The 25,096-nt window shown below is 51.6% G+C and overlaps 1 protein-coding gene across 1 annotated transcript; it reads left to right on the top strand.

The window, feature by feature from the left end:
• Nucleotides 1-8,579: 8,579 nt before the first annotated feature.
• LOC149335822 (neprilysin-1-like) lies at nucleotides 8,580-24,865 on the top strand (the record flags this gene model as incomplete). The annotated part of the gene is made up of 6 exons (XM_089554021.1): nucleotides 8,580-8,864; nucleotides 15,404-15,706; nucleotides 18,832-19,101; nucleotides 21,635-22,212; nucleotides 23,236-23,551; nucleotides 24,183-24,865. Coding segments are annotated over 6 exons (2,160 nt in total), but the record flags the coding sequence as incomplete, so codon positions are not given.
• Nucleotides 24,866-25,096: the final 231 nt, after the last annotated feature.

The raw sequence follows: 25,096 nt of genomic DNA on the forward strand, positions 1-25,096 counted from the left end.
TGTGCGTGTGCGGGCGTGCCCGTTGTGTGTGTGTGTGTGTGTGTGTGTGTGTGTGTGTGTGTGTGTGTGTGTGTGTGTGTGTGTGTGTGTGTGTGTGTGTGTGTGTGTGTGTGTGTGTGTGTGCGTGCGTGCGTGCGTGCGTGCGTGCGTGCGTGCGTGCGTGCGTCTCGTGTGCGTGTGTGTGCGTGCGCGCGCCTAAAATACCGGCCTTTGAGATTCCTAGGCGACAACTTTTTCTATGTGCGCTATCGCAGATACGTAAAACAGATTACCTTACTTGGATATCTGCGACTGACTTCTGGGAACAATGCGAAAGAACCTTAGTATGATCGCTTGAGGCGTCCAGCCTCTTCTCGAATTAAAAAAACTTCCCGGGCCGGCGTGAAATGCGTTGAGGTTCAGAGGGAGAAGCTGCGAATAAATCTGGCATGAAAAAATTAGCAGTGGCTTAGCTCGGCTTTGCCAGCGTATCCGTAGCGAAAGCAAGCGCAACGACGAGGCGAGCGGTGTGACGTCATGCCAGACGACGCGGCGAGCGCGCGGCGTCCACCAGCTGCGGTGGTTGCTAGGCAACGGCTCAAGGTCGGTCTCTGTGCCTCCTCGGAACACCGCCAGAGCGAAATCGCAAGGTCGTGGCCAATGTAGCTTTCGCTACAAAATAACTTCTCGCGACTTGCAATTTCCACGAACCAGCGTGTGCCTGTAAAGAATGCACTGCCTCAGTGTTTAAGTTAGTGAGGGGAAGCCGATCTAAAATTAGCGTTTTGGTCGAGTTTAAATTCCAAGTTGTGTGACCAATATCTCCTGCCCCGAGCATTGAAAAGTCAAAGCATCCGTGACTGTAACGTTCAGGGAGTTATAGCTGTACGGTGTGTGAATGAGCGCGACAATTCACGGCTACGATTCACGGCGATATATCCGCCTAGAGCGTGCGAGCAGACCATGAAGACAATCACTTCCAGTTTTAGATGTTCGTAACTTTTGTTTGTACTTTGCTTTTTGTGGTTCTGCTCGCATTCATTCTGCAGAAAAATCCGTATTTATTGCGTAGAAATTCGCAGTTGCCGTTCAGTTCAAACTCGTCACGTTGAAAGACTAATAGGTTTAACAACCTAGGAAGACTACGCGCAGTAGATCCGGAGTCATTTGACTTGTATTGCGAATTCTGCGGTGAGAAAATGGACCTTTAGCATGTATTATGAGTCTTCCAACAATTAGGCTATCAGTTTTATTAACCAGCCAACGCAAGAGGGGTAGCAGGCAGCTCTGACCAGCTCGGTCGAAATGAGTCAAAAAGAACTCATCGAAACAGCCCAGACAGCAGCCTACGCCAATGAGGTTCAGGACTGAGAACTCCAACCACCGCGGCAACTCCCGAGAGACTTTCAATAAAATAGTTTCACTAGCACTTTCTCCTGATTTTGACATTAACCCTTTGATATTTCAGTGGAATGAGATCTTCGGGGTTGGGGTGGTGTTAGTGCTCAGGTGGGATTAGCCTTTCAGTTATTTGTCGAGAATCGCTCCGCCTGAGTCATCGCTTTTAATGATTGTGTCTCGTCTACTGTTTTACAAGGGTAACACCCTCTAAAAACTTCGAGTAATTTTGACACTGATCGTCGCTCAGATCTGTAAATTCACTGCAAGGGCAAATAAAGAACCCTCAGAAAAAATCAATCGCCTAATGTCGCATAGACAACGAAGGATGAAAAAGCACTCTAAGACGCAAAAAAGAAAAATCTTACTTCATGTCAGTTTTTAAAGCTTCAATTTTATCTTCTTAGTGGCTCGTGAAACGTATTGTCTCCCGGTAACACGAAGAGATAAGGAAATATTTTTTTTTTTTTACGCGTCAAAGCTTCACTTGGGTTTTGACTACGCAGCATTCATTAGTGGGGAGCTCAGGATTAGTCGCCGCCACCCTAGACACAGAAAGTGCGTCGAAACCTCAGAACACGAGAGTTATTGCTTTTCGCTTCCATCTAAGATTGGCCGAGGCATAAGTGATTAAACACGCGAACTCGTGCTCAGTAAGGGAACGCTGTATTCCCTGAGGCACCAACAATAGTAATAATAAGGGAAAAAAACATTCAGGTGTGCAAAATAAATAACCTTCGCTTTTGTTTCTTTTCTCTTGTGTAGGCTGCCAATACGTTCTTCTAGTCCAGATATTAATTTCGTGGGCACGTTGATGAACCAACTCATTTCCCTCAATCCCTTCATGGCCGGATACCCAACGCAGGCCTATTGATTGCGGTCACAAAATTCTATTAGGATGCCATGTAGTTGGGCTTCCAGTACTAGGCGTTGTATTTTGCGAATGGCTTTGTTGGAGTCGGCGTAGATAGTGATGTTAGGGGTCTACTCTTTAGTGAGTACAGATGCTTCTTGTATGGCATACTATACCGCGTTAGTTTCTAGAGTGGTTATGTTGATAGGGTTGGAAAATGGCCCAGCTGCGTGGGTAATCGGTGCTGTCTCTTCGGGTACATATTTGCATACGCGTATGGCCCCATATTAAACCGCGTGGCGTCTGTGTATATCTTTCATTGGTCATACATGTCCTGTCACTGCTGCTATGGTTTGCGTATGCTTGACGAAGACGGTCATGTAGGTGTGGCGTCATAGTTTTTTTGGTATTCTTAGAGATGCACCATTGTAGAAAAACGAGCGCTTACGAACACGGACAGAGGACAAAGAAAACAGACTGAACGGCGCTCAGTCTGCGCCGTTCAGTCAGTCAGTCAGCGCCGTTCAGTCTGTTTCCCTTGTCCTCTGTCCGTGTTCGTAAGCGCTGGTTTTTCTACAATGGATCACCACCAACTCGCCCAATCCTCAGTCCTTCTGCAGTTAGAGATGCAATATCACGCGGTAGCAGAGCGCATTGTCTAACTGGTGTCAGGTCGATGGGGGGGATGCCTGGTCGTTTCAAGACGTGTCGCATCCCTGCTGCGTTGTTGTTGTTGTTGATGTTGTTGTTGTTGTGGTTGTTGTTGTTGTTGTTGTTGTTGTTGTTGTTGTTGTTGTTGTTGTTGTTGTTGTTGTTGTTGTTGTTGTTGTTGTTGTTGTTGTTGTTGTTGTTGTTGTTGTTGTTGTTGTTGTTGTTGTTGTTGTTGTTGTTGTTGTTGTTGTTGTTGTTGTTGTTGTTGTTGTTGTTGTTGTTGTTGTTGATGTTGTTGTTGTTGTTGTGGTCGTCGTCGTCGTCGTCGTCGTCGTTTTTCGCCTTTGATGACCCGAGCTTCGCACAGTACAAGGGCGTTTTTTTACTCTTCATCCTCTCTTAGACTCAACATGCGTAGAAGAAGAAGAAGAAGAAGGGAAGCAATCTCGCGACCGATCTGCTCGAGCCGACGAGAAAGAAGCGAGAACCCCACGAGCGGCACGCGCAATCGTTCTCTGCAGGGCACCGGTCCGACAGCTACGCAGAGACCCGACCACCCTTTTGCCAGCGTCTGTCCCGACAAAGTGGATCACCTTCTCTTCCGGTACCAGGCTGAATCTCCTGCTTCCCTTCCTCGTTGTCTCGCAAGGACCGGAAGTTGGAAGTGCGCGGAGGAGCTGGCAACGGCTGGCGGAAGAGCCGAGACGCAAGGGTGAGTGTGCTGTAATTGAGCACAGCTGCTTGATATCCGTTAGCCATTCTGGCTGCACTACGCGCAGTGTCGATTGAGGAAGCAGGGTCCAGCCAAGTATGCCATTTGTTTTCGTTGCTTTACAGTGACCAGAGACCCTAGCATTTCACTTCATAAAGTTAGTCGTTCTCGACTCGTCAGTTAAGCACTTAGGTAGCGATATCCCGGAAAATATCCATGGTCCACTTCTGTAACTTGCGAAAGCAACTTTCTCCTGTTTGTTTTTTCTTCATTTTTCTGTTCTGCCAAATTCATTCGAGACATCATGCGACATTCTGCAAATCACACGCTCTTCGGCAGTTTTCGTTTCGCTTGAAGGTCGTGTACAGGGGCGCTATGCCGGAAGGCCCGAGTTTGGCGCTCGCCCGAGTTTCATCCGAGTTTGCGATGACGGCAGTCAGTGAACGAAGATAGCGCGGAACGTGCGCAGGCAGCGGACAATAAAATGTAGAGATAAAGCCACGTAAAGGCGATACAAGCGCACCCTGCGCGCCTGTTTCACACTTCAAACACAATACACTGCGCAATACCAGGCCGCAGCGCTACCTGAAGTTATCAGCGCCATATCAGCAATCGCGAAATCGTGACTTCTCCGCTATCTATCTGCACACTCGCCGCTAGCTGTTTGACACGCCTTTTCGGGCGCGTCAAAGGCGTGTCTTCTCTTTCAGGCTCTATCTGTCTCTCCATTTCCGAAGACGAACAGTGCGCACTAGGTGCACGCTTGTATCAACCCTTTCTCTTCTCTCGAATACGTTAAAAGGCAACAGATATTATGAACATTTTGTTCATTTCCAAATGCATTTTAAAATCTGAATCCAATGAAGCGTTGTTGAAAAGCATAGCTGTAGAAAATTAACAAAAATTTGACCCTTTCTGCCGCTAGAGGCGATAGTGAGGTCATTGCTTGCAGCGTGGCTTGCATACGAACTAGAGCGGCAGCCCACCGTGTCGAAAACGAGAGAGCTCCTGCGCTGACACGCCGCAGGTAGCGCTGCCTTCGACTGGAAAGACTGGGCAACTACTACACGCTGAATCTGTCTTATTTTTCGGCCATTGCGATAATATATTTTGTTGTGCCGTATATCAAAATATAACAGTCATGCATCTTCTGGCTTGCATAATAAACAAAAACAAAAAACTGAACTTCACTGCACCCCCGCGTCACTGCTGCTCTCTGCAGTGACCTCAGGTGGAGCTCTCCGCTGCTACGGCCGCTGCCGCACCCCGCTATGGCCGACCATTGCTTTTAGTACGCTCTTGCCGAATCTCAGCGGTAGAAATTGGCCGTGCGAGCGGCTGTGATGCGGTGTGAGAAAAAAAATTTCTGTTTGGCTGTATTCAATGATTCATTACGTATGCCTGTTGTGTGTGACGCCTCTTTAGTGCACTGCGGATGCGAAGAGCGTGCTACCCAGCGACACAACTCATCCTATGTCATCAGACGCTGACTAAAAGCTGTGAAGGGGGTTGCGCGCATATCTGCGTAGTATTTGTTAACGTCGCGCACTTCAAGGTTTTGCGGACTGGTTTGGTCACTAACGTCGATCGCCGTTGTATACCGCAGGGACATCGCATTAATATCATTCGGGCAGGTGAGGGATCTTGTTTGTAATAATGGAATCGGGCTTATAACAGAGAAAGGTGTTACGGTTGTGAAGTACGCAGTGCTTGCGTACTGGAAATTACAAACACTTTATTGCACTGGGTCTGGAGCAGCGATTGTTTGTCGATCCCAGATGTGTTTGACACGTTGATACTGAGCTTTATCACCGATGAAAGGACGGCCAAGCCGAACACCTGTGATGCGGTGTTGTTGGAGCAGGACGTGCTCCAAGCACCGGTTCGTCGTCGTGCTCCGTGTTTGACGCCTTGCAAGCAGGTGTGACGCGCCTTCAGCGTTGTGCTGTGTCTTACGTGGTTTCAACAGGCTATAGGGTTGTGCAATCTTGGTATGCGAGCGAAGAAATCGGCGGCTTTCGCCCCGTTGCGTGTCCTTCGCAGAGGTGCTTAGATTTATCAGTGATAACGTCCATTTTGCCAGTTATATTTCGATGGTCAACATCGTCGATGTCTGTCAGCAATTAGCACAGCCGCGCAGCATACCTGTAGCTGGCAGGGATGTTGGGAGTGGCCCACCCATAGCGCGTACGCCTATAATTTATGTACGGCACACCGGGGGCGTGACCAATGGTTTTGATTGACAGGTGAACTCGAAGCTAAACTCGTGAACGGTGAAGTGCCCCGAATTCATCTCGGGACTGTCATGGCGGCAGCAGCAGCAGCCTGGGTAATTGCTTCCTGTGACGGCAAATGTCAGTACGGCAGGCTGGACCCGTTTACTGCCTTGGCCGACGACGAATTCCAGCGACATTTTCGCCTCACCAAAAAATCGGTACGATGGTTGTGTAAATAGTTAGGCGACGACCCACGCCTGCGGAGAGTGCATACCGGGCCTCATTCGCTTTCGGTCGAAGAGCAAGTCCTCTGCGCCCTCCGGTTCTTCGCGACCGGGAGTTTCCAGGGGAGCGTCGGCGCAGACCGCTTTATTGGACGCCAATAAAGCACTGTGAGCCGCTGTGTGAGGGACGTCTCCGACGCGCTTATCGACGCGGCAGTGCAGAAGCGGTGGCTCGCTTTGCCCACGACTGCGACCGAGCGTGCGTATGTTGAGGAGCGTTTCCTTCGGCGCGGCGGCATCACAGACGTCGTGGCATGCGTCCACGGGACCTACATTGGCGTAAAGGCTCCTTCGAAGTCCAGCCCTGACATGGTGAAGGCCAACTATTTCACAAGGAAGGCACATTATGCATTGAACATTGCAATCAGTAAAAAATAATTGTTCTCGCCATGTCCTTTGGGCTACTCTACTGCACAGTGCCAAAGTCGGTCCCAAACTGTTTTGGCGAAGACTGGATCAGCCGCTAACCGGTTCCACAGAACAATTCATAACATGCCAGGTACCTTAAGAGAGGCCCACAATAAAAAAAGTGGGCTCCTCGGCAACGGCGAAATCGAAAGTTGCAGATGGCCACTTGTTAATCGGGCCACTGCAGAGCACTCACCACTGTGCTAATTAATTAAATCCGAAGAATGAATGTCATCTTTCGCACAAACCTCTCACTTGCATCTAAAAAGTATAGTCACAATGCTGCAGAATCGGGAAGATAACCGCCACTGCTGACCAAAAGCCGGTGCGAGCTCATTGACAACGAAGTTCGGACAGCTCACATTAGCGCGGTATGCATGAAATGAACAGATGCATGCAGTTCATTTCAGAACACGGCATAATATTCAAGCGATTCTGAACAAAACGAGTTTTCTCATTCAAGTCACGCGAAATTCAACTTGCGATGAAAAAAAAAAATATGAGATTAGAAAGTTTCACCATGCGGGATTTGAAACCCACGCGCTCCCATTGCCTGTCGACTCTCCGGAGCGACGCGTTAGACCACACGGCCACAGAACAGCGCGGAGTGACACACCTCTCTTTATTCTTTCCGTAGCCTTCACAGCGTTGCACATGTACCTCGTCGCCATTGGCGGTCAGCTGATGACGGGCGTTGGTAGCGTTCCCTCGCGGTACAAAGCAAAATTTAATAATGCATAAATCACTCCAAAGCGCTTTAAAGCCAAATCTTGCACACTATAAAATGCTTATAAAGGTGTATTAAGTGCATTATAAAATTCAACAAACCTCGTTTGTCTAATTGCACACGCAGTGCACTTGGTGGAGCAACACACAAATGAAAAGTGCACCGGCGGTTGGCTCACGTGACCCGTTCTTTGTAGACCGCCCAAGAAGCCGATGCGGTGGCGCCGATGTGATGATAAAGCACGGAATATATCCAGATAACTCAATGAAGTTTGAGGCGTGACGAGGGTGGGATTTTGTCTTGCTATCATTAGTTCACTCATCTGAGGGTGTCGCCAGAGCTCGGGAAGATTCCGAGTTTCAGCAAACTCGGGCCTTCCAGCATAGCGCCCCAGGTTATGGTTTCCAATAACAAGCAGTATGACACTCACCATTTCGTATTGGCGCTCTTCGCTGCACTAACGCGCAGTCATTGCCAAATTTAAGGGACCCTTTGCCTGCGATACCAAAGTTGAAGTCACATTCCAGTGTAGTACACTAAGGATGGTTCTTCTCAACTACCCAGCTCTTTAAATGCCAGAAACACCGAGTGAGCTCCGCACGACAGCCTATCAGCTTCGGTCACGGCGTCCATAATAGCCCATGTTCTGCATAGGTACGTTGAGCCGCTGCGGTGGCACAGTGGTTAAAGCGTTCGGCTACTGATCCGAAAGACGCGGGTTCGATCCCGACCGCGGCGGTCGAATTTCGATGGAGGCGAAATTCTAGAGACCCGTGTACTGTGCGATGTCAGTGCACATTAAAGAATCCCAGGTGGTCGAAATTTCCGGAGTCTTTCACTACGGCTCATAGCCTCAGTCGCTTTGGGACGTTAAACCTTACAGACCAAACCAATCATAGGTACTTTGAACCCCCACATCATATTGCCATCCTACCAAAAGTGTACCTCAGGTTTTCACTCAGGCCTAAGCTCCAATGACCCGCCGTGGTGGCTCAGTGGTTAGGGCGCTCGGCTACTGAGCCAGAGTTTCCGGGTTCGAACCCAGCCGTGACGGCCTCGTTTCGATGGAGGCGAAACGCAAAACGCGCCCGTGTGCTGTGCGATGTCAGTGCGCGTTAAAGATCCCCAGGTGGTGGAAATTATTCCGGAGCCCTCCACTACAGCACCTGCTTCTTTATTTCTTCTTTCACTCCTACCTTCCTCCTTTCCGTTACGACGTGGTTTCGGTGTTCACTGAGATGTGAGACAATTATTGCGCCATTTCCATTCCTCGAAAACCAATTTCCTCTTTTCCTAAGCTCCTCAAGGCCACCTCCGAGTGACGCGCGACTGGACTGAGGCCCCCTCCAGGAGCTCCACGCTGGCAGACGCCGGCATCGCGGACGGGCAGGAAGCGGGCCTCGGCCTGCTATCCTGGTGCGCGGGCCACGTGAGCCCGTACGTGGCCACGCTGGTGGCGAGCCTGGCGTACGCCAGTCTGTACGTGCTCGTGCCGCACCTGGTCACCACGGTGGTGGCGCCGCGCTGCTTCGCACCCGACTGCTACGACTTCCCCAACGAGCTCGCCATGGCCATGGACGCCAGCGTCGACCCGTGCGCCGACTTCTACCAGTTCGCGTGCGGCCGCTGGAGCAAGGTGGGCAAACCTGGCACGCGTGCTTCGAAAACAGAAACTTTAGATAGGCTTACTATTCTGGGCAACGGTGCCGGCGTCGGTGTCGTAATATGCCGTGAATAGTTTAGCATTGTTTAGGTTAGGTTCACCATGTCTGCACATGTTTTCCAAAGAAAGAGCTTCCCCAGTCCGGTATGACCCACAGGAACATGTATATGGATCAGAGCGCTCTTGTGAATGTTGCACGGGTGTTCGCGTACACAAAGTGGGCTTGGAAATGGGTGCGCTCCTGGAGGAGGTGACGGGGGTGGGTGAACATCTAACAAGGGCAGTTTTAAACAGAGCAGGGCCATAGATCCAGAAGTTTTCAATTTTTCTTAACCCTGTTCCTTAAGGTGACTGCGAAGTAGTGAATTAGTCAATACCAGGGCAGATGTAACAAAATGCAGTAATGCTTGCAAATAAATCAGCATTTAAACGTCTATTTAATCTACAGTGACAGAAAAGGCATGTAAAAGGGGTAGAGACACCAAATTTTTGTGTTGTATCTCTGGGTTGTAAATAATGCGTAGCGATTCAGTGAGCATGGAACACCATCTTAGAAGCATGAACTCGCATTATATAATTAATAATCGTATTATTTGTACCCAGCAGTTTCGGTTTCGGTTCGTAGTTGCCAGGTTTTGCCAGGCTCTTTCATGACGTCAAAAACCAGACAATGCGTTGTCACGTGGGCCCGGAAAGCCGTGACGTCGTGTAGGCATGTCGTCTGCTTGACACGCACGTGGTGCGCGTAAACACGGAGAGCCGGGCGGAGGGCAAGTCGAACAGCTCCGAGTCGGAAAGAAGAGTTTTATTTCGGCGAAGACACCGATTATGAGGAATCGCGGGATGACGCAGACGAGGAAGAAGACGCCGAGGTTCGAACCCCGACAACCACTTCATTTTTGATCCGCTGGCCAGCGATTCCGAAGAGGAGGCAAGCGTCAGGCCCGATGCAGCTCAGATTGTGCCAGCGAACACCGAGCGTGTAGGCAACGTCAAATGGTAAAGGCGCGTTCACACTACGCCGACGATCGGCCGATTTCAGTCTGGCGATGGTCGGCGGCAGCGATTTTCGTGCCGTCGGCGCGTCTGTCACACTGCGCAGACGCCGACCGAGCACCGGTCGTCGCCTGACGAGCGCATCGCCGTCGCGTCGCCGAGATAGCAGCCGTCGGCCGACCCGTGTGTCACACTCTGCCGACAACAGCGCCGACCTCACGCCGACGTTGTCCCATCCCGACAGCTCGACGCTGCTTCTTCGTGCGCGCTGCTCGTCTGCTAGCTCCGTTGATGAAGGCGTCGTGGAAATCGAACTTATCTTCTATTATGGGACGAGTTCGCACTAAAGCGATGTGAAGAGTAGGCAGTCGACTTCCAAAGCGCCGTCAACTGCGGAAGCGAGACCACCTAGGCCTAGCGATTGATTGATTGATTGAAAACATCTTTATTTATTCAGTATTTTCAGAACATGTGGGTGGGCCGCCTAGTCCGGTAGTCCATTGGCTGCTGCTGCTGCGGTGGCCCTCCCCACCAGCCAGTGCTGACGGTCAGGATCATCGCTGAGCAGAATAGCCTCCCACTGCTCCTCCGAGGGGTTGGGAATGGGGTCAAGTAAGGGATTAAATTGGCATGCCCACACCATATGGTAGAGGTTAGCTACCTCTCCACAGTGTGGGCACTGCGGAGAGTATAGTGTAGGGTACCACAGGTGTAATTTAGCTGGTGTTGGGTATGTGTTGGTTTGTAGTCTCCTAAGGGTGTTCTCTTCTAACTTATTGAGGGATTTGTGTGGTGTTGGGTACTCCTTTCTGGCTGTTCTGTACGGCGCGAGATTGTCAGTATACACTGCTAAACCTATCAGGTCACGGCACCCTTCATGGTCATCAGGGGGAGACGCCCGGTATAGAAGAGCTCGGGCATGCCTGTGAGCGGCTTCGTTTCCTCCTGGTAGTTCCAGGTGACCGGGAAACCAGATGATTGAGGCTTGGTTGGGTGGATGCTTAGTCAGCAATGACAACCCTGACTTATGAATTAATCCGGAATTGTAGTTGCGACAGGCGTTCTGGGAATCAGTGAGCACAACGGCGTTGGGGTTATATGCTACAGCTAATGCAATAGCTGCCTCCTCTGCGTGAGTGGGGTTAGATGTTTTCACCGAGGCGCAGTTCACCATCGACCCTGAAGGCGTTGAGACTACAATAGTCATGACTCCATTCTGTGGTCCTGCTGCTTCCACGTAAAGGGTGTTAGTCTGCTTGTCCCATTTCTTCTGCAGGGCTTCCCCTCTTGCCTTCCTCCTCTCGATGTTATATGCGGGATGCATATTCCGCGGAATGGGGTGCACGTTGATGCGTTGAAGGGTTATCGACCCTCACCGATCCCACTTACCCTACGAGGCTGGGAAACAGTGTCAGTAGAGATACGTGTCCTGACCTGACGTTCACCAAGAACATACAAAGCGCCATTTGGAAGAATACCGAACAGCACCTGGGAAGCGATCACTTCATACTCTCTCTGGAGATAAGCACAAATGCGTGCAAGCGCAAAATAGGCATCGCAAGAGTTACGAACTGGGACAGGTGGAGAAAGGCCCACACATCTACTGCAAACCCTATTACCGACCTAGAGGAATGGGTTAAAGATGAGGTGCACACTTTGAAAGCCTTTACAAAAGAGGTCTGCACGAGAGAGGACTGCCCAGCGGTCGATCCGCACCTTCTACATTTATGGGAAGCGAGGCACTCATTGACAAAGAGATGGCGCAGACAACGGCTTAACCGCAAACTCAAGAAAAAAATAGAGGAGATAAACAAAAAGGCAGAAGCCTATGCCATATCCTTAACCAGACAGAACTGGAATTCGCTCTGTGATGGTATTCAGGGGAAGTTAGGGGTGTCAAAGACTTGGAAGCTCCTACGTGTCCTAATCGACCCCAGCAGCAGCAAGTCGGCCACTAAAGACAGGCTCACGAAGATCGTACACGCCACCCCTGGTACGGACACAGAGTTGATGGAAAAGCTCAAGACCAGGTATCTGTGCACGGACCAAGTCGTGGAACAGCCGGAGTACTCTGGGCTGCCGAATCCCGAGCTGGACATCCCACTCACGAAAGAAGAAATCAAAGCAGAAATCGCGGCCATGAGAAAAAATGCAGCTCCAGGTCCAGATCAGATAACAGCGAAGCTCTTATTTAACCTCAGCGATGACACCATCACCTCGCTGGTGGAATGCTTCAACGAGCAGCATTGGGCTACTGGAACGTTACCAATATCCTGGAAGACAGCCGAGGTTCGGTTCATTCCGAAGCCGAACAAACCCCTTAAACTGGATAATCTAAGGCCGATATCGCTGACCTCGTGTTTGGGGAAACTCATAGAGAGGGTCATCAACACGAGACTGAGTAGATACTTAGAAGATAACAACCTCCTACCTAACACTCAATTCGGCTTTCGCCCTCACCTATCAACACAGGACGCCCTATTGTATTTGTACAAAGACCTCCTTGAGACACCTCCCAAGTCACAGACAAGGGCCATCCTGGCACTAGATTTGAAAGGAGCGTTCGATAACGTTCTACATAAAAATATCCTGCAAAGCCTCGCCGATACCAACTGTGGCGCAAGAACCTACAACTATATCAAAAACTTCTTATCAGCCAGGCAAGCCACTATAAACTTCGGTGGAATAAAATCAGATCCCATCACTCTAGGCCCGAGGGGAACTCCGCAAGGGGCGGTACTGTCACCCCTCTTGTTCAACTTGGCTATGAAAGATCTACCAGGCCTTCTTTCCGAAATTCCCGGCATCAAACACACATTGTATGCGGATGATATCACTGTCTGGTGCAACTCGGGGAGTGACGCCGAGATCGAGGAGCGTCTTCAAGCAGCAGCGGACACGGTGGCCCGGTACGCCAGAGAGAGAGGCCTCCAGTGTGCGCCGGAAAAGTCCGAGTTGCTAATTCTGAAGAACCCGAGGACACCCCTAGCGCAGAACATCTCGGTGTATATAGAGGGCCACCCAGTACAGAAACCCACGGAGATCAAGATCCTAGGGCAGTATATCCCGCAGGGGCGACAGAACACCACCACAATGAAGAAGCTTACAACATCCACCGAGCAAATACTCCGGATGATACATCGTATCAGAAATAAACACCATGGCATGAAGGAAAGGGACACCATCCGCTTAGTGCAAGCTTTCGTGATCTCGCGGATAATGTACGGGACGGCATTCCTTAACCTCTCCAGGTCGGAAATTGAAAAGTTGGAGACACTCATCAGGAAAGCCTACAAGACGGCACTGGGGCTACCGAACTCCACGCCAACGGCCAAGCTCATGGCTCTAGGAATACATAATACCCTCAAAGAGATGTGGGAAGCACAATGGCTCTCACAACTCAATAGGCTCGCACTCACAACACCCGGCAGAGAACTGCTCGAGAAGATCCATGTTAATCAGCCGTATACAATTGACCAAAGGGAAGAGGTCCCACGCGATGTAAGAAGGCCTAGCGACGACTAGGGCAGCCTGGGACCAGCGCGCAGTTCAGGCGCGTTCACACTAGGCCGACGGGACCCCGAGGTCGACGCGACAGCGACGCCGACGGTCGCGTCGGCCAACCTGGTCGTTCCCCGACTAGCCAGTCACACTGCACCGACGACGACGACGACGCCCCAACGACCAAGCGTCGTCCTAGTGTGACAACGCCGCCGACCAAAACGAGACCCGTTGGCCGACGTGCCTTGGGCATATCGGTGGCCGAGCGAAAACATTCACCGACCAAAAACAAGTAGCGAGCTCAGAGCGGGAAGTGCAATCATTATTTAGAGAAATAATGCACGCGCACCAACATTCATCAAGCCATATGGCCACTTGGCCGACGCGCCGCACTGATCGGCGCTTGCGAACTGCCGCCCCACTGCAAGCAGGGACACGGAGCGGTGAGCATCGCTGCGCCGCTCTACCCAAGCTCCGCCCGCAACCGGTGTCGCACTTCGCCGCCGTACAGCAGTCCCTCAGAAAGACTGCTCGAGCAGCGACAAAAGCATGCCTGCTTATGTTTCGAGCTTTCGGCAACGGCATCGCTCGCGGGCGCTCCGGGCGACGAGCTCTTCTGCTGCCTGGTTGCCGTGGTCGTCGCTAGGCCTATAGCCTCTTCCGCAACGAAGTCGCAGCGGCCGGCGCTTCGGAAGTCGCCTGCGCTATAATAAAAGGCCTACTCTACACATCGCTTTACTGTCAACAGCATCATCTCACAATAAAATAATAGTATGGTAAATCTCCACGACGTCTTCAGCAGCGAAGCGAGCGGGCGCCAGGCGAGCCGGACCGCAACGTCGGGCCAGCGGCAGCTGCGAGGCGGTTGTGGCAAAAAGTTTGCTCGTATCACAGTCGTTACCTTTGCCAGCAGCTCAGTATTCGTCAGCGATCCTCAAAAATGACACATTTTTCACATTTCTTATCCCAGGGTTTATTATTTACGTCAAGAACGCACTTTAGCTCCTTTTTATGACGCCGGCAGACGGGATCCAGGCTGGCCGGCCGGCCGGCATGCTCGGCGTACTTCACGTTCGCACAAGAAAATACATAACATCCATGATACTAGAGAATGCTTCCTACATTAGAGCACGGGCAATATGCCTCTGCAAAAGTGGATCTTTCGGCAACGACATCGCTTTCGGCAACGCCGGGCGTAAAGCACCATCGCGCTCGCGAGCGTGCAGAAAAAAAAAAGACTCGTGAGCACTCGTAACCAAGGTTGCTAGGCCGCGAAACCGCAAAACTTGGTCCCGTACGTCAGAAAACTGTGCAATGACGTAGGAAATACTTGCTTGTGTTTTCTTCTCTGTTCCTACGTCACATTGATGCACTAGCGATGGCTCAGACTTCAAGAGTGAGCATTTTCACGAACTTTAAAATGAAATTAAAATATGTTCTAGACCTCCCTTAAATTTAATACTTCGCTCTTATGGCCCTCACATACAAAGGAAACGTATGGCAGTCTTTTGTACAACCTTGGAATTTGATGTCTCTACCCCTTTAAGGCCATTTTCACCATAACGCACCATTTTCTTTGACACTTTCATTGCTTGGAAAGTGGGTAAAACCTTATCTTTAAGAACAAGCCAAATGAAATTGCTTGGCCGTATCTTGGCGTCATCGTCGTCGCTTGGCAGACTACTATTCACAAAATAGAAGAACAAATTAGGTTAACATTGCCTTCATAAATTCACCCAGCCTCTTCGCCATAGCCCTGGACAAGAATGTAGCAACAATTACTATACCGCGCCGTGACGTGAGCGTCCGCTCCAACTCTCATAGGTTCTGGGTGCTGGTGTTCACGTTTCATTCATTATTCATATTAGCTGCGAAAAATTACGACCTGGCAAAGACACTGCCTCATGATAGTTTCTGATTACTCATGAACGCAGTTCTGTTGATTTTGCTGAAGAAGACCATCGGCCCTGTGAACTGTTCGAAACGTCTCGTCCAACTTCTTGCACTGTCCCCAGGTGCACCCGATTGATACCAACCAGTTCACCAGCCTGCAGCGCAAGATCTTCTTCAGCCTGTACACCGACATCCGGCGTCAGTCCGTGTTCGCGCCGCAGAGCCGCGCGGGCGAGAAGTCGGCGCAGGCACTGCGCATGTGCGAGGACATCTTCGTCAACCGCGAGGAGAACCTCGAAGGCCTGCGCGCCTTCCTCAGCGACCACCAGCTGGGATGGCCCGACGCGCCGCCCGACTCCCAGTTCGACGTCATCGATGCGCTCGTCGGCCTCGGACTGGACACCGACGTGCACATCTTATTCCAGGTGGCGCTAGTTCACACAGTCCGTGTAATGCGTAGACCTATATGGCATAGTTTAATTAAGAGAACACGTTGTTTGGCGAGTCGGTCGTTCATTATCACATAGGTAACTGCACAAATACGATAGGATAGGGATAGGAAAACTTTTAATGTCCAACAGAAAGAGGGTAGCCAGAGGGCTACTCGCCTAGACGACGGCCAAAAGGTCTTGACTCTCGGCGGCGGCTTCGGCCAGTCGGACGAGTTGTAACTGAGTCGCCGGGTCGGAGCTCAGTAGTAAGGTCTCCCATTGATCTTTTGTGGTTATACCTCGTTCTTGCCGGGGGGCATGAGAACATTCCTATAGTATGTGGTCCAAGGTGGCCCTAAGTTCGCAGTTTGCGCATTTGTCTGAAAATTGCCCTGGGTACATAAGACTCCAGAGTGCTGGGTCAGGAAAGGTAAGTTTGTAACCGGCGCCAGTTGATGGCTTGGTATCTGGACAAGGATCTATCCGCTGGAGGAAGTCTAGCTCGTTTCAAACGATAGTGTTGTGTAAAATACGCGAACAATTACCTTAAGGGTGCGCTTACTAATGAAAGGAGCTTTGGTGATTTTGCCTTGTTAGTATTTGCGAAGTTAGTTATAGGCTACGAGGCAACTACAGCGCCACCAACGACAGCAGCGACGTCGGGAACCTGTCGTGCACTTCAACCCCGGCAAAAATTGGAGGCCGAAAGTCTTCAGGCTGTGTTGGTGTGTTAGACTAAAAAAGCACCTTGGTGGAAGTTGATCTCTAAAGCTTTAGTCAAGCCCTTTCCTGAGTTTTCGTTCCTGCAATGTTCCAGAGGTCGTCATTTCGGATTTTCCTCCCTCGAGAGCTTGTCTATCAACCTTGCTTTGCACTAGTTTCTATCGATATTTAAAATGTGAACTTCTTGCACACTTTTCAGTCACAACTGAACTTGTGCACACAGGTTAAATGGTTCGTAGTTTAGAAAGTGCTAAACCGCACTGACAGGGCATACACAGATGCGAAAAAGGAGGGGCAAGCGCTTGTCTCCTGTCCTCTTCCTTCCTCGGTGCATGCCTTGTCAGTGCCTTTTACCACTTTAAAGCTTTCCAGACACCTCGGCAAAGATAAGTAAAATTGATTTTTTTTTTTGAAGAAAAATAACGCTACAGTATCTGTCTCACATCTCGGTGGTCAGTTGAACCGCGCCGTAAGGGAAGGGATGAAGGAGAGAGCCAGAGAAGAAAGGAAGAAAGAGATGCCGTAACGGAGGGTCTGGGGATCTTAAACGAGCACTGACATCGCACTGCACACGGCCGCCTTTTGCGTTTCGCCTCCATTGAAACGTGACCGCCGAGGCCGGGTTCAAACCCAGGAACTCCGGCTCAGTAGCCGAGTGCACTAACCGCTGAGCCATCGCGACGAGTGAGGTCCTGAGGCTCGTCTGAATTAAAAGGTTTTGAGCAACGAGGACAGTGCTAGTGTGACGTTCCCACCTGTCGGGGGTCAGTCACAATGCAACACAATATTTGTTGCTATTTACGGGTTCTGCTGAAGCGAGGAGAATTGAGCCAACACACAACGCCTCCGAGTCAACCTAATTTATTCACACTCTCTGCCTGAAGGAAACTGGGAGTTCGCTCACCGCTGTCTTGTATTAGGCGTCGGTGCAGTCCGGCCAACAGGTGACTCGCTCTCGGCTGCTCTGGCGGGGTGGCGCTCAGCCTGGCGACGGTCCCACATTTCGGCGAACTGGCCCGGCAACCGCTGACGGGGGCTTCAATCTAGGCAACGTCAGATCTCCGCAGTCGTCTCGGCTAGCGGTACCATGACAAGTTGCGGCGTCAGGCTTCTTGGGCGTCTCGGCTGGCGGTCAGTTTGCTGCGGAACCCCTCAGGTCCGGCCTCGCCGACTACAGACCAGCTCGATCTGCTTCCGTTCACCTCGCCCGTCCTTGCTCGTTCTCTCCTTTGTCTCCTGTCTCCAACGCGTCTCTGAGGACTCTCTTTCTTTCCTTCGGTGTCCTCCTCGCCCAACGGTTTTTCGCCGTCGCTTCATGCAGCCGACCAAGGGTGCCCGCCGATTTTTCCATGAAGCCGCGGCCGTTAGGACGCGAAGGCCGGCGGCCCCGTTGGGGATGTGTCGAAGGGGATCAGGTGTCCCTCGGAGGGCAGCGGTTCCCCTAAACCAGCGTCTCGCCTCCTCTGCTGGGAGCCCTCCTGGTGCTAGCTTGCCGGCCTCCCCCGCCACCTTGAGCCGTTAGTAAGGCCGTTGCGTTGCAAGACACTGCTGGCCTGTGGGCCCGCGAACTCCGGGAAACTGTTTGTGCCGCGAGCGTTCCGGCGTATACCCTCGGCGCCGCAGGGTGCCGGCCTCTTCGCGAACGCTGGGCTCATGTTCGGCCGAAGATGCACTCCTCTCGAACTTGACATGTTTATGAGGGTCACGGCTGTCCTCTCTCCTCTCGCATCGGAACTCGGGGTGGTCTGGATTCGATCCCCAAGGACGCCCCCTCTTCCAAGAACCGCGGCTTGGTCACGCGACCACGGCATTCGAAAACTTGGCCGTCAACGGGCAAAGAGAGTCCTCCTCCAGCAGCGGAAGAGAGCAGCTGCTCGGGGCAACGTTTAAAGTATCTATAAACGTTGGCTCGGGAAGCCAGTCTGTACTTTCCAAGGGCCTGGGGCCCTCTTTTCTTTTGGGTTAACTTCCCTTAATAAAAACCCAACTCTAGCCTTCTCAGAGTCCACAGCCCGTACCTCGCAACAAGGCCGTCTGCAGGCGCGCATGCGGGCACGCACAAACGCACAAACGTGCCTGTCTCTGCGCCAAAGGGGGGGGGGGGGGAGTTGGGGACGCACCGCAAAACGGGCCGCAGGGATGTGTGTGGTTGCGCTGGGCTCCCCGCGCAGCCTCTCCTCTTTACCCCTCTGGCTACTTTGCACGTCTTTCTGTTGCGCCCGCCGCATTCCACACAACCGCCCTCGCTGACGGGGCAGGGCGATAATTTTGAAGCTAGACACAGTGTCTCTGGTGCTAGTCGATGGAGAGAGTTCTTCTGGGTCATGCCTAGGCCTCCCGTACACAGTCCTTCACACTAGTATGACACCACTCTGCTTTCATGAACCCGCCCCCAGGTGAAGCTGGTGCCCAACTTCAAGCAGGACGACCGGCTCATCCTGTCGCTGAGCCAGAACCCGGGCCTGATGCTCTGGTTCCAGCATCGGGCACTGCACCTGCAGGGCGCAACTCTGGGCAGGACGCTACTGCACCTCGCCGGCACGATGGGCAATCCGTCGCAGGACTACACGGCCCTGGTCGAAGACACGGTCCAGATGGACACGGACCTCATGTCCATGTACTTCGAATTCAAGGAGAAAGACCTCATCGGCTACTCGCAGTTCCAGGTAGGGTTTTCAAATGCGTAAAACACACCTCTTACAGCAATGCTTGCCGAGGTGGAAATTAATGCACAGAAAAAGAAGGTAAAGAAGACGCGTACAGTGTGCACACGTCATGCGTGCATTGACAAACATATGTTAGTGGGATTTAACATCCAAGTGGTGCCCATGACAGAGAGGCCGTAGTGGAGGGGTACAGAATCATTTCAACCACCCAGTGTTAATTTACGTGCGCTGGCATCCCGCAGGTAACAGCTGTCTTTTGCATTTCGCCTCCATCTAAGTGCAGCGACTGCTTCCAGGTTTGATCCCACGTCTTTGGGATAGGGAGCCGGACGCCATAGTCACTAAACCACAGCGGGAAATGCTTGACAGTAAACCTCAGATTTTAGTGGGAACATGTGCCAACTAGTTCGGATCAAAGTATTCTTGCTGCGATACACCAACATCATACACTTCACCAGAAATGCTTTTCAGGAGGGGCCCAAGGTAACTTTTTAAAGCGATAGAGTTAAAGGCCCCGTTAACCATAAAATCTGGTTTCGGCGTTGTCGGTGTCGTCGTTGTGAACGGAAAACCACGGGCATGGCTCTGGCCGTTGGTCCTCAGAGAACTATTATGATACATTCCAGCGGCTAAAAAGACACGGACGAAGGTAGACGAGACAGGACGAACGCCGGACTTCAACTGAGGTTTATTTCACAAACAGCGATAATATACAAAAGGGGGCGCAAGGAAAAGTAATCCGTGACAAGATTAACCCATAATCAAAAAAGTGCAGAAGGCTCCTTTGCCATGCCACTCATGTTTTCCACATCGGCGCACCTACTATCTATCGCCTACCTGGCTGAATCCACCCGTTTGCCTTCAGGTAATCTATTTCTTTTTTGTTTAGCGCCACAGAAGGGCTGCTGACGCAGTTTTCTTTGTCATTGAAAATACTGAACGCTTCAAAAATTTCTCGGCTCTTTTGAGTCTTAAATCTGCGCATCACACTTGTCCTTTCTAAAAACGCCTTACATGCTGGCTTGTGTGAGCAACGGCGAATGTGGTCGGCTAGGTGACCTCCGCCAGATAACGAATGGGCTGTCCGGCGATGCTCTAGCAAGCGTTCGTTGAGGCAGCGTCCCGTCTGTCCGATATACCGTCTGCCACAGGCGAGGGGGATGCTGTATACAACACCAACTTCACATTGAACAAGAGGTTTGATGTGCTTAATGGGACGCATGTGCCGCCTGGTGAATGACGCCAAAAAGAGGCCTATGTGCAAAATTAAGCACATCAAACCTCTTGTTCAATGTGAAGTTGGTGTTGTATACAGCATCCCCCTCGCCTGTGGCAGACGGTATATCGGACAGACGGGACGCTGCCTCAACGAACGCTTGCTAGAGCATCGCCGGACAGCCCATTCGTTATCTGGCGGAGGTCACCTAGCCGACCACATTCGCCGTTGCTCACACAAGCCAGCATGTAAGGCGTTTTTAGAAAGGACAAGTGTGATGCGCAGATTTAAGACTCAAAAGAGCCGAGAAATTTTTGAAGCGTTCAGTATTTTCAATGACAAAGAAAACTGCGTCAGCAGCCCTTCTGTGGCGCTAAACAAAAAAGAAATAGATTACCTGAAGGCAAACGGGTGGATTCAGCCAGGTAGGCGATAGATAGTAGGTGCGCCGATGTGGAAAACATGAGTGGCATGGCAAAGGAGCCTTCTGCACTTTTTTGATTATGGGTTAATCTTGTCACGGATTACTTTTCCTTGCGCCCCCTTTTGTATATTATCGCTGTTTGTGAAATAAACCTCAGTTGAAGTCCGGCGTTCGTCCTGTCTCGTCTACCTTCGTCCGTGTCTTTTTAGCCGCTGGAATGTATCATAATAGTACTACCAACCAACTAGCCCAACTTTCTACGCTTAATGGTCCTCAGAGAGTAACCTAGAAGGCAGGTGGGCCAACTAGATCACTTGAAATTGCGGCATCATCACAACCCGACCACCGTATAGTGATCAAACAGCCCAACATGGCAGGTGGCAGTTAAATTACTGATTGGTAGGTCGGGAAGAGCAACCTGGGTCGCACAAGGCCCACCGCTGGGAGCACCTGCCATCGCAGGGCAGAAGCGCATCGCTTAACCGCTGCACCACTGCACCAGAAGGGGTTTGAGGACTTCCAGGGATTTATGAATGTAGAGAATGACGTACTGCGTATATGGGAATTAACACCCATTAAATGCTATCGCGTCGTACCCTTAAGGCGGAGCTTAAGTGTCCCCTTCGATTTTTTTGCGTCGAGCAGGGTAAACCGGATGAAGGAGGGGGGCTCAGCTTTATTTCGAAGGGGGAGGGCCTCCTCCTCCTCTTTCTGGTCCTGTTGTCAAGCGCTGTTTGAATTTTCTTGTCACCATGGAACACCAACTCGCCCAATCTGCCGTCCTTGGATGCGTGCCTCAATTACACACACCGACACATGACCACAGGCGCATGACCTGACACAACACAGCCCCACACGACCTGACATCACGTGACCGCCCGCTCTCCTCGCAGGAGCTCGGCGACCTGAGCGCCGGCCGCGTCTCCTCCGAGAAGTGGCTGGAGGCCATCAACCGGCACCTTCCGGAGGACGTCCAGATGAGCGCCACCAGCGAGCTGTACATCATCGGCACCGCCTACCTGGCCGTCGCCGGCCGCTTCCTGGGCAAGTACGCTCGCGACCCGGACCGGCTGCGGCTGTTCCTCGGCTGGCACGTGGTGCGCGCCCTGCTGCCCCTGGCCTCGTACAGCCTCACCAAGGCGCTGATGGGCGAGACGAGCGAGTCGCAGATGGCCGTCACCTACCTGGAGTCGTGCATCGGCCGCGTCTCCGAGATGGCGCCGTTCGCGCTGGCGCACTTCTTCTTCGCCAAGTTCCTGCCGGCCGGCGCGCTCAAGACAGCCGACCACATGGTGAACGCGATCCGCGAGTCGTCGCTGAGGGCCTTTCGGAACCTGTCCTGGATGGAGGACGCGACGCGGCGCGAGGCCGTCAACAAGCTCTCCTCGCTGCACGAGATCGTCGCCTTCCCCAAGGAGCTGTCCTCGGCCGAGGCCATCGACGCCCACTACTCCTACCTGCCCAAGTTCAGGTGAGTGGGATTACGCGGTACGCCCCTCTGCACTGATGTCATAGTCGGCTGCAGAGCTCTTTGATCATTCAGTTCGAAACTCTGCTTTAAGACCTGTCTATTGCTATGAAGGCGCCAGCAGGGAGCGGAAAATGCAAATGGCACTATCTGACAGCATTACTTCAGCAACGCTGAAATATACTAGTTTAATTTTTTTTAATCTGTCTAAATGTTATATCTATGCATTTTTTAGCGTGTCTGTTTCGTTGATTTTGTTGCCACCGAGTCGCTTATTAGCCATGCTGGAACCAATAACTCGTGCACAGTTCTCGACACTGGCAGCGGCCGACTTCTCGCCCATTTAAACCGCGGGATTTGGATACATGGGCTCTTTGGGGAGTTTTCTTATGATCAAGAAGCTTGGGTTGGCCGTCGTGAGTATTCAGGCAGAGGGTGGCGTCGGCCAGTGCAGTGTGTTTATATGCATGTTAAAACTTTGGCACTTCACACAGCACACCTGTAGGGTATCCAAAATTATTATTCACAATTCGCCGCCGCGGTGGCTCAGTGGTTATGCTGCTCGGCTACTGACCCGTAAGACGCGGGTTCGATCCCGGCCGTGGCGGTTGAATTTCTTAGGAGGAAAAATTCTAGAGGCCCATGTACTGTGCGATGTCAGTGCACGTTAAAGAACCCCAGGTGGTCGAAATTTCCGGAGCCCTCCACTACGGCGTCTCTCATAGCTTTAGTCGCTTTGGGACGTTAAACCCCATAAACCATAAACCATATTTCACAATTCATTTTCGAACGAAACATGAAAATCAAAGGGAAGGCTCATTTTCATGTAGGTTATGTGACCAGGCAGACATGTTGTGAGAGGATGTTGTCTTTGTATCTGAAGATGGCTGTACTGCGCTTGCCAGAACAGCACTTTAAGCTTGTTGGCTTTGTATATATTGAGGTCAACAGCACAGAAACCAAAGGCGCTTTCATCCTGCCGAAATTCAGCGATCTTTTTGCGCGTACTTGTGTCGTTCTCTGCAGGAGCCCGTTTCTGCGCGCGTACCTCGAGTCCCTGCGCGCCGCCCTGGTGCCGTCCAAGCGGCTGCTGCGCGGCGGCCGCGGCAACCGCTCCATCAACCGCGAGCTGTACCTGCACGCGCAGCCCATACCGGTGAACGCGTTCTACATGTTCGTCTACCACGTGATGTTCATCATGCCCTCGATCCAGTTCCCGCCCTACTTCGCGCGCTCCATGCCGGCGGCGGCGCGCTTCGGGGGCCTCGGCCACGTGGTCGGCCACGAGATCACGCACGTCTTCGACCCCTTCATGGGAAACATGGACCAGACCGGGGTCAAGGTGGGATATACCTTACTAAGGGGACAAGGCTTCTGCATTAAACAAAGGGGACACCAACTTATATAAACTATATCAAGTTTACACTCTAAAGGAACTGAAATGACTACAGATGTTATTCTCTTTGGGGCGCTGGCACAACCCTCCCTCCCTAAAACGGCAGCCATTACCCTATACACGTTATCTATATGTGATTCGTTATCCACGTGGTTTTCTAATAAGAGGAAGGAGTAGAAGATGAAGATAGCTTAGGCAGAATACGCGAGCTTTTATGGGCAACTGATGGGAGTTATCTCGGCTGTTGTAGTACAGTGTCGACACACCTGTCTAGAGCGCTCGAGCAGTGCCGTCCGGTGGAAATAATGTGAAATTCTAAAGTAGGCATTGACTTTCACCGATAATGCTTGCGCTAGACAGAAGCCTAATAGACATGTGCACCACACAGGCACCAGTGCCTTACCCCCAGCAAACCAGCTGCGATAAGGTTTAACTTCATCTGCTCTCCAGTTCACCGCTCGAGCGCTCGAGACAAGTGTGATCGACTCTGTACTTAGCCTTTCAAGAGTCCATCTGCAAACATTTTCGTTTCTTCTTTCTCATTTCCTCGCATTTTCGCCCTTCCCCGTGAGAACAGGTGAACTGGTTCTCGGAGGCCTCCCGAATGCGCTTTATCAGCCGCCTCGAGTGCCTGGTGCGCCAGTACAGCGAGGCGTCCAGCCGCTACCGCGAGCCCACCTCGCTCACGCTGTCCGAGGACTTCGCCGACAACAGCGGCTTCGAGCACACGTTCGCCGCCTACCGGCGGGTCGTGGCGCGAGGCGGCGACTCCTCCGGCGTGCGGGGCTTCGCCAACGACCAGCTCTTCTTCCTCGCCTCGTGCCACAAGTGGTGCTCGGCCAGGGCGGAGCTCAGCTCTCCCTACTACTCGCCCAAGAGCCTGCGCTGCAACGTGCCCCTGATGAACAGCGCCGAGTTCGCGGCCGCCTACAGATGCCGCCCGGGGGCACCCATGAACCCCACCAAGAAGTGCACGTTTAAGTGAACTTCACGCGCATCTGCGGATGTAACTGTGCGCGCTGCGCAACACATCCGCGAGAAAGTGCGCAGGTTTTTTTTTTTTTTAGCGACAAAAATATCGTTCGCGTCTATTGGCATCCTCTTATATTGCGCACCGTATTTTTTTTTTTTTGACGATTTTCATACCTCTAGGGCAAGGCCGTTCCATGGCTCAATGCTAATAGCAGTCGTTCCGAAGCTTAACGAGACGTGGAAACATAGCACCAAGCAATTTATAAACCATGACGCCCGATTCGATAAGTATGCTGGCGATCAGCAGGATTTACGTTTGACCATCAGCAAAGCTTCTACCGAGCTTTTGTTAAGATGAATATCGACGCTTCCACTGCTATGGCGATGTATTTTTATTTATTTTGGTTTATGCGTTATTTCTGGTATGAGAAAGTCGCTAATTGAGCTTTTTGTGTCTTTAACGCTCTCTAACGCGTCTTGTGATGTCCCCCTATACGTTATTAAAACCAGACACGGTGA

The sequence above is a fragment of the Amblyomma mixtum genome, chromosome 7 (genome assembly GCF_055824585.1).
Source record: "Amblyomma mixtum isolate Tamu chromosome 7, ASM5582458v1, whole genome shotgun sequence".
In the NCBI taxonomy this organism is placed as follows: domain Eukaryota; kingdom Metazoa; phylum Arthropoda; class Arachnida; order Ixodida; family Ixodidae; genus Amblyomma; species Amblyomma mixtum.